Here is a 19,637-nt window from a genome sequence, read left to right as displayed (position 1 = left end):
ACCAGCTTAGGAGTTAGCATCATGTAAGTGGTCTTTAAAGTACTGGAGGAGATGGCCTGGAAGTGAGTATAAATAGAAAAGGCCATGTTTTAAGGTACGCAACCGTTCAGAGGTCAGGAACATGAGTAGGAACTGCTAAAAAAAAGCCTAAGAAGGAGTGGCCAGGGTGGAAGCAGCTAAACAAATTTCTTACCATCTACCTTGTGAAACACTTGGAGAATATCATATACTTTTTTTCCTATTTTTCTACAGCATGTATGAAATGTAATCTTTAAACATTTAGATGATGGTAAAAAATGAAGTCAAAATTTTACATTTCAATCATTTTTTAATATATTTAGCAGAGTGTTTAATATTATACCAGCTGTATTGTACTACTGTTGGTTCACTTAGTAGTCTGCGTCTATTCTAAAACTTGAGTGTAGTGTTAAGATACACGATTTCATAACTCATGTCATCTATTTTTATTTTATTTTTGTATTATTTTTCTTCAATATTGCTGGTTCCCTTGAATAAATATATCTTTACAAATTCTTTTTTTTCCCCATCTATCCTACTTGATTTTTGTCCTGCGTAATATTGCTAATTGCTGTTCAATAATAGTTCAAATGCTAATTTGACACTAAAAAGGTATCATTTGATATCTTCCTCTAACTTCAACCACCCATGTACAAAATAAAATCCTAGGCTTATAAAAAGTAAAGGGCAAAATATTTAGACAAAATGATAGAAATTCATTAAAAATATAGATTAAATAAAAATACTTTGGTGTATTATTTCAAAATGAAAGTGGATGAGTAAACTCAGCTTACATTTGAAGTATGTATTAAAAGCACATCTCAGTTAACCGAAACTTACTATATTGTAAGTGCCTTGTGGAGTGGGATTTTTGTCTAATTTATGTTTGCCTTGTCAGCAGAATTATAGTGCTAGGAATTTATTCAAGCAACAGTGATTTTGTTAATGACTATTATGCCCCAGACTCTGTGCTTTGGGCAGAAGACCTCAAGATCAAGAACAATGGTTTAGGGCAGCCCGGGTGTCTCAGTGGTTTAGCGCCTGCCTTCGGCCCAGGGCGTGATCCTGGAGACCCGGGATTGAGTCCCACGTCGGGCTCCCTGCATGGAGCCTGCTTCTCCCTCTGCCTGTGTCTCTGCCTCTCTCTCTCTGTGTCTCTCATGAATAAATAAATAAAATATCAAAAAAAGAGAACAATGGTTTACAGTTTGTTAAAGGTAAAAGAATTGTGTCCTAGGTCTGGTTCTTTGGCAGTAGAGCTTGAGATAAGCATTCACATGCCAGTGATTTATTGAGGAAATGCTCTTAGGATAAACTGCTAATGGGGCAAGAAAGTGGGAGGAGAAAAGGAAGAAGGAGCGCAGGAGTGTGACTTTGGGCGATTAGGCTCAGCTGGATGCTGCAGCGGAACTCTGGAGGGCAAAAGATGCTTCTGAATCCATCCTAATCAGAGGCGGGTGTGCTGAGCTTTCATGTCCACTCCACTGTTTCATTGCTTAGAGCCACAGGATGAAGGTAAACTCTGAAGCTGCCTCTGAGAGCAAAGTGGCTCCGTAGCCCAAGGACCTTCTTGCATTAAAAACAGAGAATCCTAAGGAGGCACATATGAGGAGGATAAAGGGGCTCAGAGAATCAGGCAGAACCAGTTATCTGTGACAACATATAAATAATTTCTATAGCACGTGATGAATATACTCTCATAGAGGGAATTGCAAGGTGCTATGGCCACAGACAGATAAAATAGAGATTTCTGGGGGAGGGAAGGCTTTCTAATAAAATGATATCTAGATGATCAAAGGGAGTTAATAAGATTAATAATAGCAAGGAAAAGAACTTTCAGGTCAAAAGGAGCCCAGTGAACAAAGGCACAGAGTCATATGGTCCCAGAAGAGCTGGAGCTGTGAAATGGGGAGAAAAGATTTTCCTATCCTTTAAAGCCTGCCATGGGATTAAAATAATATGATCAAATATAAAAGCATTTTGTAACTAAAAAAAAAAAAAAAATGGGGCTCCTGGGTGGCTTAGTGGTTGAGCATCTGCTTTTGGCTCAGGGCATGATTCCTGGGTCCTGGATGGAGTCCCACATCAGGCTCCTTGCTTTTCCAAACTCTGCTTATGTCTTTGCTTCTCTCTCTGTGTCTCTCATGAATAAATAAAATCTAAAAAAAAATTAATTATTGCTTAAGTACTGTCTATAACCAACATAGGGCTTGAACTCACCACCCCAAGATCAAGGGCCATGTGTCTACCAACTGAGTCAGCTAGGTGCTCCTGTAAATTTTAAAGAAGTAAAGTTTTATTGCTGGTTGTTTGGAGTCCATGGTTAATATATTGGTTATGCTACAAAATAAAAACCCTTCCATGAAGCAATCTACATTAACCCCCAGCATTTTTTACTTATGAGCATGTATTTTTTTGCACCAAGATGTACTACCCTCTCTATCAACTTTGGTTTGAAATAATGCTTATAGGCCCTACTGTAGTGTGCTGTATACATTAGGAACCCTGGCATTGTCAAAGGTAAGCACTACATTTGTTCACTTTCTCTCATAGTTTAGTCACATAGGAGTAAGTTGTTGAAAGTTTAAGTCCAAAGAAAAGCCACAGCCAAAAAGAGTATCAGAAAATAGATCTTCAGCAATTGCACTGCTGGGGATTTACCCCAAAGATACAGATGCAATGAAACGCTGGGGCTGGGACACCTGCACCCCAATGTTTCTAGCAGCAATGACCACAATAGCCAAACTGTGGAAGGAGCCTTGGTGTCCATCGAAAGATGAATGGATAAAGAAGATGTGGTCTATGTATACAATGGAATATTACTCAGCCATTAGAAATGACAAATACCCACCATTTGCTTCAACGTGGATGGAACTGGAGGGTATTATGCTGAGTGAAGTAAGTCAGTCGGTGAAGGACAAACATTATATGTTCTCTTTCATTTGGGGAATATAAATAATAGTGAAAGGGAATAGAAGGGAAGAGAGAAGAAATGTGTGGGAAATATCAGAAAGGGAGACAGAACATGAGAGACCCCTAACTCTGGGAAACGAACAAGGGGTGGTAGAAGGGGACGTGGACTAGGGGGTGGGGGTGGAGGCGGGGGTTACTGGGTGATGGGTAGAACTTGATGGGATGAGCACTGGGTGTTATGCTATATGTTGGCAAATTGAACACCAATAAAAATAAATTTATTATTAAATATATATATATATATCTTCTCTTCTTTATAGCATATCAGTGTTCAGAAATATCTAAGTCCTCATCCCACGACTTTCCTTCCTTTTCCAGTGAGTTTACCATGATGATCCTTTCCCCACCCTCCTATTCACTGGTGGGTGAGAAGATCCCTCACTGATGCTCAGACTCATGTTTCCTTATTGCTTCTCTAAGCATATTTGCACTACTTACACTGAGAAATTCTTTCTTATCTCACTGTGAATAGTTATCAGTAACTCTAACACATAGAAATTTCTTAAAGATGTCTATTATGAAAAAAAAAGATGTCTATTATGTTGTTACTGTAGTAGTAATGCTGGTAGTAGTAGTGATCTCCAATATTCTGAGCATATGAGAATAATATGATGTTTTATGCAGAGTATAGAAGTTTTCAGGTTAAATTTTGTTGCTTTGTCAGACAATTGTAGTTCTTTTTATATAATTGAATTTAGAACAAGTATGACATTTTGCTATAATTTATGGTAGATGGATGTGACTTATTAAAAATTGAACCTATAAAAAAAATAAAATAAAATAAAATAAAAATTGAACCTATATGATCTGGAGTCTGTGCCACTCAGAATTCTATTTATTGTATTTAGTAATTCAAAGAGAACACATTTCCTCTGTAATTTTCCCTGATATTAATGCAAGATAATGCATATTTTTCAAATGTAATGAATACTGTCTGCTCATACCTACCATAGATATCCCTTTATGCTCCTTCAGGCTGATGCCCTGTAACCAGCTTTGTTTACTCCCAAAACCTTTGATGGCAAGCCACCAATATTTAAGGCAGATCAGATGATCTTTATCTTATTTTTTCTTTGGCTTCCTTTTATTGATGAGGGGTCATCTTTCAGAGTACAAATAAGGCTGGGACGAAGCTCAGATTTGTCTCTACAAGTTGACCTGAGTATATATATGCCCTAACTACTTGACTACTGTTAGAAAGTAACTTCATTTCACAAATCCTCATTCACTAGACCTTAATTAAAGAGAGGAGAAACCTACAAATCTGAGCATTATTAAAGTCTAAATCCTTATTGGGTTCATAGCATCTATGTAATATACTTTTTTAGGTTTATCCCGGTCTATCTTCAATCTATGCTTCAGGTTCTTAACATTTTCTCGAGTTATCTCAGTTCACACTGGTTTTATTTAAGGCTACATAAAAGCAATGATGTTCCAGAAATAGTCTACCAAAAAACAAAGTAGAAAATTCTTTTTTGGGAGTTGGAAAACCCTAAGTTAAGGGTTATGTTCTGCAACCTAAGAGGATCTCCATGTTGTTTGTTCAGATTAGAGAGTTACAATAAACATATTTCCTAAATTGTAGTATCTTTCTTTTTTCTGTTCATGTTATTTTAAGGAAATGATTATTTAATGTTGTTACAGGATTTAAACATTAATGTCATCATTACAGGATTTAAACACAATCATATTTAATAATGCAGCTGATATGAACATTGGACATGTTTTATCCCCACTGTGGGAGCAGCAGTAGTCACAAATATTCTCCTTCCTCTTTTCCACAATTTTCGAACCATCAGATTATAGCAGAGAGTTGAGAGGGTAGAGTGCTATATAAGGTAAAGTATACATTTCCCAACCTTCCTTGTAGCTAGGGATAGGATACAACTATAATGATATTAGCAGAACTGTCATGAGGCAACATTCTAGAAACTTTTGTAAAGGACAAGTAGCAGGCACATTTTGTTCTTCCATCTTCCTTCTGCTGAGAATGGAAAATGAAAATTAAATGTCTGGCTACTATTTGAGGTCTTGAGCCCAAGCAACAGATGGTAGAGAGGTTCTAAAGAATCTGAGGCCCTGATAGGGCCATAAGTCAGCACTGGCTTGCCTCACTCCAGATATCTTTTACATGACAGAATTTAACTTTCATCATGTATAAATCACTGTTAGTTTTTCTGTCTTATGGCTGAACCTAATCCCCACCATTATATCTACCAATCTCTCAAGTTCAAACTAAAGACCCATATTTTCATTCAACATATCTGTATTAGTAGTAGTACTTGGAGCACTAGTACTAATCTACAGACTTTCTACCGAACTAATTCCTGGGGATGCAGAGTTGAATTATCCAGAAATCTTCCAGTGGTACTTCCTATTTTATTGTCTCCCCAATGACTCTCTGTAAATCTGTGCCAGGCTAGCTCTCAAGAATCTCTGGGAGAAGAAATTAAAAATGAAGATGAATTAGTTCTACTTGTATGGCTTAACAAGCAGTAAGTTAGAGTAGAGCCCAGCAACTTACATTAAATTAAAATAAATTAGATGAGTACTTGTTTTATTTATTATTTATTTATTCATTCATTCATTCTTAATATAGAGGTACTTTCAGTTTATATTTTCTTCTATGTTACTCCTTTCACTGCATTCACAGATTTTAGTGTGAGATGATTTCTGTTCGTTGACTTTTAGATTGCTAGCAATTCTCCTTTTAATTTTCTCTTTAACAATGACCAGATTTCCCTGTAGTAGTCATCTTTTGATAACTTATTTATAACTGTATTTAATTGAGACTAGAAAACATCACCTGTACTGTCTCTGCTTTTTTAATTAAGATTTTTTTCTGGTCTAACTACATGATCAATTTTTGTAAATGTTTAATGGACATAAGAAAAAAATTTGTTCTATGAATGAAAGATTTTGTTATATTTTATTAGTCATATCATACATGTTGATTATATTTTTCAGTTCCTCCTTGTCTTAGTTATTTTTCAAGTTAAGGAAAAAAAAATGTTTTACCTAGAACTGCCTAGTTTTCAGAGAGATGTATTGTAATTTCCCAGTGCAACTTCATGTTTCTCAAATTCTTCTGTTTCTAATTTTGTTTGTTATGTCTTTAGCTTCTCTGTGCTTTACTGCATACCAATTAATGATAGTATATATTTTAAAGACTTTATTCATTTGAGAGAGAGAGAGCACTTGTAAGGGGGGAGGAGCAGAGGGAGAAGGAGAAGCAGACTCCTCACTGAGTGGGAAACCTGACATAGCACTTTATCCCAGGACCCTGAAATCATGACTTGAGCGAAAGGCAGACACTTAACCCACTGAGCTACCCAGGTGTCCCGTGACAGTATATTTTCACTGTTAGTTATGACTTTTAATGTTACACAAAGTAATGACATTCTTTCCAGTTAGTGTTTTAAAGTGTTAATTTGTTCTTATTAACTTAACCTTATTGTGTATATTGTCACTTCTGATTGACCGGTTAATTGATTTTAGTTTACATATTCTTGTTACTACTTTGTCCATGCCTTCTTGGTTTCCACAGTTTGATTACCAATCTTTTATGGTCACTTTATCTGCGTGTATATATGTATACACACACACGTTTTATATATATCCCTAAGTCATTAAGTTTCATGTCCCCTTTGTGTCCTACACTCTCCTCAAACTCTAAGACTTTGCTGAGATATTACAAGTCCCCTTATTCTATGTTTTTTAGGTTTAACAAACTTTATTTAATACTTAAATTATTTATTACCTAGAAAAACTATACTTACCCATTAACTGGACATGTATGGACTGCTCACCACCAGATGCTTTTCTGTATCTTCTCTAAAACCAAACCCTCAGATCCAGTTTATTTGATGGGTGATTAGAGTATTGTTTCAAGTATTTTTGTCAAGTGGGATTATTAGAACCCTGAGGTTACTACATGTTTTTATATCACTGAATATTTTCTTTCACACTAGATGAATGAGATATTAATTGTTTGATATGGAGATAGAAACCTTCCCACCAGCTTTTTGAGTAAATTCTGGTGCTATTCCACTGTTTTCAAGCTGTCAACATTGGAAGTGAGATTCCAGAGGACAAGCTGACCTTCTGTACCACCCTAGGCTTATCAGTTAAATTTAAATTTGGCTGTAAGTTCCAGAAAATCTCCCTCAAAAGTATGATGTAAACAAGTATGAATTTTATTTCTCTCTCATGTAGAAGGCCAGGGCTATAAATAGTTCAGGGCAGGTAGGTGCAACTCCATGATGTCAGAGATTCAGATTTCTTCTGTTTTATTGCTTTGCTGCTGGACTTTCATTCCAAATCAACTTATAGTCCAAGATATGAGCCAGTGGAATGTGCAGAAATGAGCAACATGTAGATTGCTGCTTCCCCATGAGGACATTTCTGCTAGAAACACTCTGGCAAGAATATAGTTGAATAGATAGCAGAGGAATGTTGTCTTTGTCCTGGGCAGGCATGTGCCTGATTAATAATTTGGGGTTCCATTACTGTGGAAGAAGGAGAGAGTCAGCTTTAGGACGTGAGCAGGCTCTGACAAATTATAACAGTTTGTTCCTTCTACATGGAAGTCTATACAATTTTCTTTGTAGACTTTGAAGTTACAGCTTTAATGATAGTATATCTGGAGGTTTCTTTTCTCATCATTGAGATATATAACTTGGTAAGCCTTCTCAATGAGTAGATGTGTCTTTCTGGGGCTCAGTAGTATTTCCTTTTAGTATTTAGTTTTTTTTTTTTTAAATAAAGAAAAAGAAAAAACTTTTTCATAAGTGATTATTTCCTTTTTTCTCTATTCTTTTTTAGCTTCTCTTATTTCCTACATTTCACTACAGAATTATATTTCTTTTTTAAAAAAACTTATAATAAACACAGTATTTGTTCATGGTAAAATAAATTGTAAGTAAGAATTCTAAATAAGAATTTTAAAAAAGAAAACATTTCACTATCTTCTTTGTTCCAGCCACACACATAGTTAATCTTGTTAAATTTTGTGTTTCATTGTTAAATTTTGTGTTTCTGTGTATAATTCTAACAAACATATTAGTATATGTGTGTGTGTGCGCATGCACACATACTCTTTTTATACAGATGAGAATATTTTCTTTTGTTCCGTTTTTTATTTAATAATATATTTTGTATTTTAGTTCTTTTGATGACTACATTCAATTTAATTTTAGAATCAATTAATTTACAACTACTCCCCTATCATTTGATATTTATATTGTTCCCAGTGTTATACCATTATACATACAATTTTCCGCATTCTTATGGAAATGATAGTAAGGTAAATTTTAACAGATAGTTGCTAGATCGGAATGTGTTACCATTTTTTTGACAAAGTTTTCTTTCAAAAAGGAAGCTCCTTCCAATTTATCCTTCCAGTCCTTCTGACTATGAAACCTCAACAATACAAAGATATTATCAGTATTTGTGACAATTGCATCTAGAATTTATTTCAGTGTGATGGGTGGGTTGGAGAGTCAGCTATTTTTTTTTTTTATTATTTTAATGGATATACAGTCAGTGGCCCTGACACCATTTATTAAGCAATAAATGGCTAGAGATACAGATAGAGATATGGCTGTTTTTCTATTCTTAACAATCAATGTTTCTTGGAGTGATGCTGCTAGATCTCTAAGGGGACCTTGTGATCTTTACAGGAAGCTTAGGAAGAAAATGTTATTTTTTTCACTGTTGCATTGGCAGTGATGGTGCAAAGCAATGTTGGATAAAGCAGGCCGCACCTTCGCACAAAACAAAGCTACAGCCCGGAATTGTACTTGCAGTCTGTATCCTTCCCTACTTTTTTCACTAACATACCCTCACAGTGAAAAAACAAACAAAAGCAGTATCACTCAGAATATCTTCAATGAATCAGTAAAAATGATCACATTTTAACAACTTCAAACTTAAGTGCTGTGTTTTTAATATTTTGTATGACAAGATGAAGAAGTCCTGTAAAGCATTTCTGCTACTTCCCGAAGTGCAGAGTCTGTCTTAAGGTAAAGGACTTGTATAATTGAGTTTTGTACTGAACTTGCCACTCTTTTTCATAGAACATAAAAGGATGACTGTTATGCAAACTATGGTTATTCAGACTTGGGTATTTAACAAATATTTTCTTAAAAATCAGTGAAGTGAACCTGTCGTTCCAAAGAAAACACCTTAGCTATATTTCTTACTAAGTATATAATTCAGTTTTAAGAGAAAAATTCGAATTTTGGAAAATCTGCCCATATAAGCATGATGCCTTCCCAACACGTAACGACTCTCTCTTCTGAAGCGATTGGCAGTGAAATTCATAAAATATGCTCCTTTTCTGATATTACATAATGAAATGTGTCAATATTTGGAAGATCTGCATAACTCAGTAAATTCTTATTTTCAAATGACTGATGCATAATGTTACAAAATCATGTATGAGTAAAAGATCCAATCAAAGTGCAAGATAAACCAGTGAATTTTAATGTAACAGAATACAAAAAGCTCACTGATATAGTTTGAGAATTTACTTTGCAAACAAACATTAAGAAACTACCATTGGGGAGTTTTAGTGTAGTATCAAAGAAGATTATGCACAGTTATGTACTCCTCCCTTTCAAAATATCAGTGTGAGGCCAGATTTTCTTTATATTTGAAACAAAGCAACTTGTTGCAACAGATTGCATGTGGAAGCTGATATGATTATCTAATCTAGTTAGCTCTTTTTCATTAAACTGGATATTAGATTTGCAAAACTATAAAACAATGCCATTCTTTTTACTCAATTATTTTTTTGTTTTGGAAAATAGTTTTCTGACTAAAATTCTCCTTGTCAGATGTCATCAATTTATTAATTTAATTTTAAATGAGTTAATAATACATAGTCTAACATTGCCTCAGTTTTAATTTTTAATAAAATAATTATGAATGGAAATTATCAGTCTAAATAAACAAAAGTTATTTAGGGTTGCTCATAATTTTTAAGAGTAGAAAGGCATTTTAAGGCCAACAAGGTTAATAACTGCTGGTTTGCATCACAGTTTTTTCTCTCCCTGTTTTTCTCTCTGCCTTCCTCTCTGTCTCTCTGTTTCTGTCACACACACACACACACACACACACACACACTTGCTTTCTCTATCCATAATTCCTGAATGATTTCTAGTACTGTACTAGTATAACTAAACTTAATCATTGTATCTTAGTAACATTTTTAATATCTAAAAGGACTAGGCCATTTCCAAAATTGTTTTTATTTTGAACTCCTTTTTATTATCTGATATGTATATTATTTAAAATCAGTTTTAGTATTATATTATGATAGTCAAAGAAAACTTGATATCTTAATAGGAATTGTGTTTTACTGATCTCAGATTATATTCTAGAAATGATTATTGTAGAATTACTATCTGCCTATACAAGAACAAAAAAACCAATGCCCTGTTAAACGTTGTCTGTTTATGAGCATATTAATAACCAGCTTATAAATTGCCTGAAGTCAGGAGTCTTGCCATTTAGTCTTGTGTGTATTCCATGCACATGAAAGACGTTGAATAAATATTTGATATTTATTTTTGTGAATTAGTTCTAAGTAACATTTTCATTTCATTCACAATTAAGGACAGGCATGCTTATATTCATACTGATATTTTAATGATTGGAGAACTTTTGAAAGATACTTTTAATGTCATTAGATTATAAATTTTAATTAACATTATAGCATAGATGGCAGTATTATAGGATTTCAGTTTTTAAGAGTCAGCCTTTAGTTCATTTTTCCATGTATCTCTTATATGTTTGACCAAAGATTTCTATTAACCATTTCTCCATCCAAATATAAAAACAAACAAAAATAAACATTCTGTACAGCAGGGACAAGGAGAAAAGTAAAACCAAATCCTTTTTATTTCCTATTTTGTATCATTTTGAGTACCATTATGTGCCTTTTGTTCAGGTTTCATATACTAAGATACACAAAATTGGAGTTGAATGCCAGTCTTTATTGCTAGCCAAAACTAAGTCTATTGTACACAGCTGTGTTTAAGAGAATGTTATTGTTTATAATGAAATGTTTTAGATATTCCAAGTGTTTTGGCAGTTTAATAGAAATGCTCTCTTTGGAAAAGTTTGCACATTTTTTGAAAATAATTATTGATATAAAGTGAATTCTAATTATCAAAACAGACAAATCATTTGTGGACTTATTAAAGCAAAGCCATAAAGAAACCCACTTTTAACATCCAAGTATATATAATTACACATAATCTCAATAAGCTGTTATAGGGTTAGCATTCTTAAATTATCCAAATCAAATAGGAAATTTAAAGAAAAATAACAAAATATATCTGACAAGACATTAGGACCCTGTCTGCTCTAAATAAATATAAAGTACCTTAGGAGGGTTTGAAAAATATGAAAGAAAGATTTAAATTCTCAACAAAAAGAGAAACTAATCCATATTTTCAACATATTACATATACTTAATTCTAATTCCCTTTATATTTATATTGCCCCCCATAAAACTATTCATGAATTCTATGTAATTGAATTAGAATTACATACACAATACACTAATGACATCACATTCAAATTTTTATAATTCCATTGTGCATATAAATTTAAATTTTTTCCAGTATTTGCCAGGAATGACATATAGCATCTCCAAAAGCGAACTCTTTAAATGAGTAATGCCTATTTGATTTTTCTTTGAGAAAACCAACCTAAAGTAACAATCTTTGTTGATGCTTGCTCAGATCAGGTGGACCAAAACAGCAGGAAGTGCCTCTGACAGATTCCAAGACTCAAGTGTCTTCAATGAGACTTTGAGGATTACAAATATTCAGCGACACCAAGGAGGCCGGTATTACTGTAAAGCAGAGAATGGCTTGGGGTCCCCAGCGATAAAGTCAATCAGAGTGGATGTATACTGTAAGTAACTTTCCCAGAAAACTACAATTAAGTCTTCTATGGCTTTCTGTCCTACAACTTGAGATCTATTTTTTTGTTTATTGAGAAAAACTATGATTTGTTCCAAAACGTAGCATTCTGTTTAGTTGAGGATAAAAAGTATATAAGACAACTCTAGCTTATATAGTATATTTACTGAAGAAAGAATCTCTGATAAGAATTTTCATAATTTTTATGAGACAGTAATACATTTTCATCATAGAACCGGAGTCACAAGAAGACAATAAATATTATTGCTAATCCCACCAATGATCATTAGGGTTTGAACATATATACTTTCTTTCTTTATATAGAGGTATATAAGTGCATTTTTATAACTGCATAAAGAAAATATTAGGCTATACATACTGTAACTTGCTCTGTTAACTTTACCCCTATGTGAATTCAGCTGTTCTTGTTTTTGTAAAGGCATAAAATGTAAGGTATTATTTGAATTGGCTTGTGAATGACCCAAATCTCCAGGTAGAGTCTGTTTTTGATCTACCTCTGTTGAAAGTAATCAGTACCTTGGGCAATGCTGTGCCACCTAGAAAGTGTTTGTTGATTTATTTTGGTTCTTACTCTCATTTTTCCACTCTTTGCTGTTAGCAAATATACTTAAAATTTTCTTGGTCTCCTTACTTCTTCCCCACCAAAACAAATCAAGGGCCTATATTCAATTTGTTCTTTTGCACAGGTTTAATCCATCATCATACTGTCTTTTTATGAGAACTTGCCTTTTTTTTTTTTTTTTTTTTTTTAGTTCTCTACTGTTAGAATAAAAAGATTTTTTCTCTGCTCTAAGTAATTCAGACATAAGTAACAAATGAGGAGTTCCTGTTTTTCTACCTATCTTGCATTGGGTCCCTTTCTTTTGTTTTTCAATGTGGGACAAGTATTGCATGGTTAGGAAGGTGACTGGAATTGTACATGATCTATTGATTGCACCATTTGTTGGATCTCATTTAGTAGTTCAGGTGAATGGGAGGGCTGGAAAGGCCGCATTTCTGATTTACCTTGCACTCAGATGCTTGTTCCCTTCCTGGAAAGGATAAGAGAGAAGTCCGGTCCCATTCTATCTAACCTTTTCTAGTGCCTCAGGCGTCCCTTGGCATGACTCAGGCACCGTCAGCCTATGTGCTATACTCAGGGCATACAGGTTGGCCTTACCCATGCATCACCTCACTACAGTATAGCCTCTGACCCTTCTCCTGATCAAATATTCCCAGTTATGTATACTTAAAAACAACAACAGCAACAACAGTATTTTTACTAGTTTTGTTCATATGTATTACTTTAAAGGGGGTTTCTTTATTTATTTATTTGTGAGAGAGATAGAGAAAGCACAAACGAGGGGTGGAGGGCAGAGATAGAGGAAGAAGCAGACTCCCCACTGAGCAGGGAGCCCAATGCCAGACTCGATCTCAGGACTCTAGGATCATGACCTGAACAGAAGACAGATATTTAATGGACTGAGCCACCCAAGCACCCCTATTTTAAAGTTTTTATTTAAATTACAGTTAGTTAACCTAGAGTGTATTATTAGTTTCAGGTATACAATATAGTGATTCAACATTTTCATATATCACTCAGTGCTCATCATAACAAGTACCCTCGTTAAAACCCATTGTGTGTTTAATCCTCCACCTTCCTCCCCTCAGATGACCATCAGTTTGTTCTCTATAGTTAAGAATCTGTTTCTTGGTTTGACCCCCATTTTTCCCTTTGTTCATTTGTTTTGTTTCTTAAATTCACATATGAGTTACATTATATGGTATTTGCATTTCTCTGACTGATTTTGCCAACATAACACTCTTTAATTCTACCCATATCATTACAAATGGCAAGATTTCATTAAAATTATATGTGAACAGCCACTCTGGAAAACAGTATGGCTGTTCATATCTAATTTTTAATTAAACTGAATTTAATTTAAATAAATTACATATTTCTATAATAAAACTTTCTAGAATATGTAACTGCTTTTTTTTTTAAGATTTTATTTATTTATTCATGAGAGACACAGAGAGAGAGAGAGGCAGAGACACAGGCAGAGATAGAAGCAGTCTCCCTGCAGGGAGCCCGATGTGGGACTCGATCCTGGGTCTCCAGGATCACACCCTGGGTCTAAGGCAGGCACTAAACTGCTGAGCCACCCAGGCTGCCCTGTAACTGCTTTTTTGTTATTATAGTTTTGATCATTAAATTTAAAAAAACTTATTTATTTGAGAGAGAGTGAGCAAGAGTGAGTGAGAGAGAGAGCATGAGCACACAGGAGCAAGAGCTGGGGCAAGGGCAGAGAGAGAGGGAGAAGCAGATTCCCCTGCTAAGCAGGAAGCCTGACACAGGGCTTGATCCCATGACCCCAGGATCATGACCTGATCCTAAGGCAGATGCTTAACCAACTGAGCCACACAGGTGCCCTTTGGTCATGAAGTTTTAAAACACACAACTCCAATACCTTAAACACAATTCTAAAATCTAAAAAGTTCTGAAAATTGAATGAGCATATTTGCTACTTGCTTTGTTGGGCTTTATGGATAAATGTTTTCAGCAAAACCTGATGTGAACTAGTTTGGTGGCAACATCTGATTTTAAATTACTCAAATAGAAAAATAGAAAATACTTCATGTTCTTTATTTACCCTACTTTGTATGAATAATCATATGTTTTGCTTAGGAAATAATGTATCTGATTACACAGTATTGCCACAAAGCCTGCTGGGTATATTATGTAATACATGGTATATGTACTGTATTATCTTTTGAAAATCTGCAATATTCTGAAAAACATTTCCCAAAGGTTTTGTACAAAAGATTGTGACTTTCACTGCTGCCACAAGAGGTATGTTAATAATATATATAAAATTATAATTATTATATATAAATATTATATAAATATATATATATATTATATATATAATTAAACAATTATATTGCTGGGTTAAAAATCAAATACAAAGGGGGAAAGGACATTTTTAAGGACTTTAAACAATACATTTTTTTCTCCTCCTCTTACTACAGAGTCATTTCTGTACTATTCTGCATTATACTCCTGCATTTCTATCTGTTCATATCTCCTGCTCTCCATCCTCTGTTGTACCCCAATATTTTAGTTTACATCGCACACTTTGGTAGAGATGATAGCACTGCTCCCTCCAGCACTCCGAAGCCTTGTTAATCTTTTAAGACTTGGGTTCTCCTCCAAGCAGCCAGGACTCAAGGCACTAACTTGTTTCCTTCTTCTTTGACTTCCTTTGGGATTTTTCCCTTACAACCAGGACTTACAGGGATTTTTTTTTTTTTTTTCAGGGATTTTTCCCTTACAACCAGTCAAGTCCCTTACAACCAGGACTTGACAAACATCTTATTTTATGTTGTTTAAGCGAAATGTCACTGGGATACATGTTATAGTGAAGTACTATTTCCAGTACTTTTCTTTGTGCCCAAGATTTATTAGAAAGCTTTCTAAAATTATATTATTTGAGAAAATAACATGTATCAAATTATGGGCCCTATGAATAAATGTGACATTGCTCTAATCTAAATTTTCCATATAATGCCTTGCTTTCAGGAAAGAACTTTCTTATTGGGATCTAGACATGTGTTTCAAGTGGTTATGCCTATTACTAAAGGTTTGGAGAAATAAATTCCTCCAGATAGTAAATTGTTAAATGTTTGACTAATAAGAATACTTCATAGTAGAAACAGGTAGTCCTACTTGAGAAATCCATGGTTCCATATATAACTTTTATTGGAGATTACAGTTTTTAGGCTCAAGTATGTGTTCTCTACAGGAATCTTTAGAACTTAAAACTTGTTCTGTCATTGTCAATAAAAACACAACTAGCATATAAGTGCTGCATTTAAATTTAGCAATTCCATTGTCTAAAATCGTTATTGTCTTAAGATTCATCTGTGCTTGGATTTTGATTTGCTGTTGGACTACTTGATTGAATAGATACTCATTTTTATAAACCATAAACAAGTGAACAACTTTATTTCAGGTACTTTAACTATTTTAGAAAACGCTAAAATAACAGCACCAATTTTTCTGTTTGGAGCCATGGTATTTGAATCATCACCTAAACTGTAGATTTCTATTTCTTTTCGTAACTAGTTCCCTGAGTGGAACCTGTTATCAATATCAGTAGAACTTGGAACATAAGATGGGCAGAGAATACAAAATACAGAAAAATCAGCAGATGAAGATTATATTTGTAACAAGAAACTGAGGCTGATGATATCTTGAATTTAGCAAAAATCTTAATAAATAATATCGGAATTAAACCTTGAATCCCCTGTAATAGATTGTCTCTAAAATGTGCACCCAAAAGTATTACTTTTAAAGTCACCATTTTTATGGAAGTTTTCATTTCAGTGAAAATGTAGATCTCTCATTATCTAATCATAAATTTCTAGACCTTAGAGCTAAATCCTACCTAAGATAAAATTTAGTGATAGCCCATCATTATTTTCATGAGGAGATTTAGTTTCACAAGAAGCACCTGCCAAAATGATGACTGATATAAAATGAGGTGGTTTTTATTAGATATTTTGAAATATTTGTGACACTGTATTAACATTTTGATCAATTTGGGAAGATTTATTAATCTGAATTAGCAATTTTTCCCACAAAATTTTCTTAAATTTCATGTAGTAGAAAAATTGGACCATATAAGTTTTATAAAGCAACTACAAAATGTAGTTTTATTTATTTTTACTATTTCAATCAAGAATACTGTTTCCACTGTTACTATTTTGAGAAAATATAATGATGTTCTTTAACTTCTGTGACTTATCATTTGTTTTTTTAAGAGTTATAAAAACATTCCAAGGGTTCTAAGGGCTATAATTCTTAATAAAAGTATATTTTATACCGAGGCAGATTTCATGACCACATAATATTTTACTTTTTTTTCTAAAATCTGACCTATCATTTATACATTATTTCTGATCAAAAGCTAATTGATTGCAAGTCTTAGTTTGCTGGGATATGGCTTCTGAGAGTCTAAAACTAATAGTTGTATGCTTGACAGAAATACGTAGAATTAGTTCCACTTAAGCCACTGCTTTTTTTAAAAATAAATTTATTTTTTATTGGTGTTCAATTTGCCGACATACAGAATAACACCCAGTGCTCATCCCATCAAGTGCCCCCTCAGTGCCCATCACTGTCACTGCGTTCTTCTTGTCTTCTCCCAAGACCCACGCTAAAACTGGAGTAAAGGAATAAAACTACAACAACAAACCCAGGATAGAGACAATGGGAGAGGAGATGAAGGAAAAACCATTTTGAAGGAAGAGAATCAGATCAGGAAATGGCCATTGCTTAGCATACTAAAGAAAGCTTAAAGCCATCAGTTTAAAGAACATTGGCATTCTCATGCTGTGGAATCCTTAAAAAGCTCAGTAATTGGAGACACCACTTAGTTCTGAAGTAGGAATGTATTTAGTGTAAAAACAGGAGAATTAACTAAAAGTCTGTGTGAGAAGAGTTACATACCCAGATGTCCTTCCACGTTTTTCACAATTGTGTGCCTTAACCACCTCCTTTTCCCTGCCAGCTTGCCAGTCAATTCCTACAAAAGACTAGAATTTTTTTTTTTTTTTTAATATGAGATGTTGAACTGGAGAGACTTTGAACTAAGAAACCAGGAGTCATCAAAAACAAGAGGCAACATACTGTAGTTAAATCATGGTTATTAAGTGAAAGTTTACATAGTCAACATGGTCCCTTCTCCAGTTTATTTCTGGGAATGCCTTCCAGGCATAATATTGGAGAATTCTTGTCTAGGAAAACTGATGAACTCCAGAGGAAAGGCTGTGGATCCTGAGAAATATGGGACTTGATGACAGCAGTCCAGCTAATACACTTAAAATAAAGCCTACTATTATTGATCAACAAAACTACTAGTAGTAAGCTCTTTCATAACTAATTCCTAAACGGGAATATACCATATACCCCAAAATTTGAGACAAGCTTCTAGTAAAAAAAGAAATAAAAAGAAATAGGAAAGGGGCACCTGGGTGGCTTGGTGATTGAGCATATGCTTTTGGCTCAGGTATGATCCAGGGATCCTGAGATTGAGCCCTGCATAGGGCTCCCCACAGGGAGCCTGTTTCTCTCTCTGCCTATGTCTCTGCTTCTCTCTTTGTGTCTCTTATGAATAAATAAATAAAATCTTAAAAAAAGGAAATAGGAAAAAAATTCAGAAAACAAGGATAAGTCAGGGGGCCAAAATACAAAATAAAACACAATTATTGATTATTTTAATTAGTTCTCTCAGAAAAAAAAAAAAAAACATTGCACACATGTAGCAAGAAACAAGGAATTTTCAGAAAACATCGAGGAACTCTTGGAATATTAAAAATGATAACAAAAATCAATAGAAGTTATGAAAGATAACATTGAAATCTTAGAGTAAAACAAAATTTAATAATCAAAGAGAACAAGAAAGAGAAGATAAGAAAATTAAAGAATTAGTCTAGCTGATCTAATATTTGAATAAAAATTCCAAACAGAGAAAATGGAGGTGAAGAAATTATTTTTTTAAAAAATAAGAAAATTTCCCATCATAGTTGAACAGATGTTTTCAAATACTAAGTGTCTAGTACAATGCAATAAACAAGATCCACACCAAAATATCAATATGCAATTCAGAACACTAGGAGAAAAGTTAAGATCTTAAAAGTTTCCAAAGAGTTTTTTTTTTCCCCAGAATGATCACATGTAATAAATTAGGAATTAATATGGCACAAGTCTTCTCAAAGAAATGAGAAAGCTAATAAACAACTGAGTAAAAGCTTTTGAAATTTGGAAGAAAAATTATTTCCAACCTAGAATTTTTCACATGGCAAGACATTGTTTTTTGTTGTTGTTGTTCAAATATCAAAGATCTTTTTTAGGAGACATTTTTAGACCTTATAAAATTTTCATTTTTTTTTCCTGCCTTGTTCCCTTTCTCAGGCCACTGCTTTTATACATGTTGCACCAAAACTAGAAATTATATCAAAAAAGAGGAAGAGATATAATAGTAATAATAACTTTAAAAAGGAGATTGCGTACAGGAGAATATAGAGGGGAATCCCAGGATGATAATGAAGCAAGACACCACGATGATAGCTGTGTATTGGGTCTCAAGGACAACCAAGACAGACTGAAGCTGGAAGAGGCTCCATGAAAGATGTTTTCATAAACCAGACACAATTGGTGGGTTGCCTGGTTTTAGAGAAGAATTTTATGCTTTTCAGGGAAAGCTTAATAATGGGGTGATGATAGATACACAACTAAGGAAACAAAATACGGGTGTTAATAATAGAAAGCAAAAAGAAAGTTGTGTAAAATGAAATGTAATTAAAATATATTACAAGGTTCAACTGTGAAGAATACTTGCATAGTGATCTATAACAACAGCACTTGACTTAAACAAAAGAATAATATAAGGAAGATGGGAGAAGATTAGCATAAAGGGGTTAGTATAGTTTGTAAAGGCTTCTCTTGAACAGGAAATAATCAACAAGACAATAGGAAAATGAAAAAAATGCAGTCTATAAATAAACATTTAGAAATATGAAGGCAAAACTAAGACTGGTTAAGTGATGAATTAGAAAAGCTTGCCTCTGGGTATTAGAAATACTTGAAGTTGTGTTTTTTATAATTATTTGGATTTATAAATGGTGTGCATGTATAATTTGTTG

At 33.9% G+C, this 19,637-nt stretch overlaps 1 protein-coding gene across 3 annotated transcripts in view; it reads left to right on the top strand.

Moving 5' to 3' along the window:
* MDGA2 (MAM domain containing glycosylphosphatidylinositol anchor 2) overlaps positions 1–19,637 on the top strand; it is a 791,718-nt gene that overhangs the window by 402,456 nt on the left and 369,625 nt on the right. For all 3 annotated transcript variants that reach the window (XR_004817749.2, XR_003134750.3, XM_025442520.3), the window contains exon 3: positions 11,745–11,919. Coding sequence is in view for 1 of the 3 variants with exons in the window: in XM_025442520.3 (XP_025298305.1) it covers positions 11,745–11,919 (175 nt within the window). In the remaining 2 variants the exon portion in view is untranslated. The remainder of the gene's footprint in view (positions 1–11,744; positions 11,920–19,637) is intronic.

Source organism: Canis lupus, chromosome 8 (genome assembly GCF_003254725.2).
Source record: "Canis lupus dingo isolate Sandy chromosome 8, ASM325472v2, whole genome shotgun sequence".
Lineage (NCBI taxonomy): Eukaryota > Metazoa > Chordata > Mammalia > Carnivora > Canidae > Canis > Canis lupus.
This window is presented reverse-complemented; position numbering and strand designations above follow the sequence as displayed.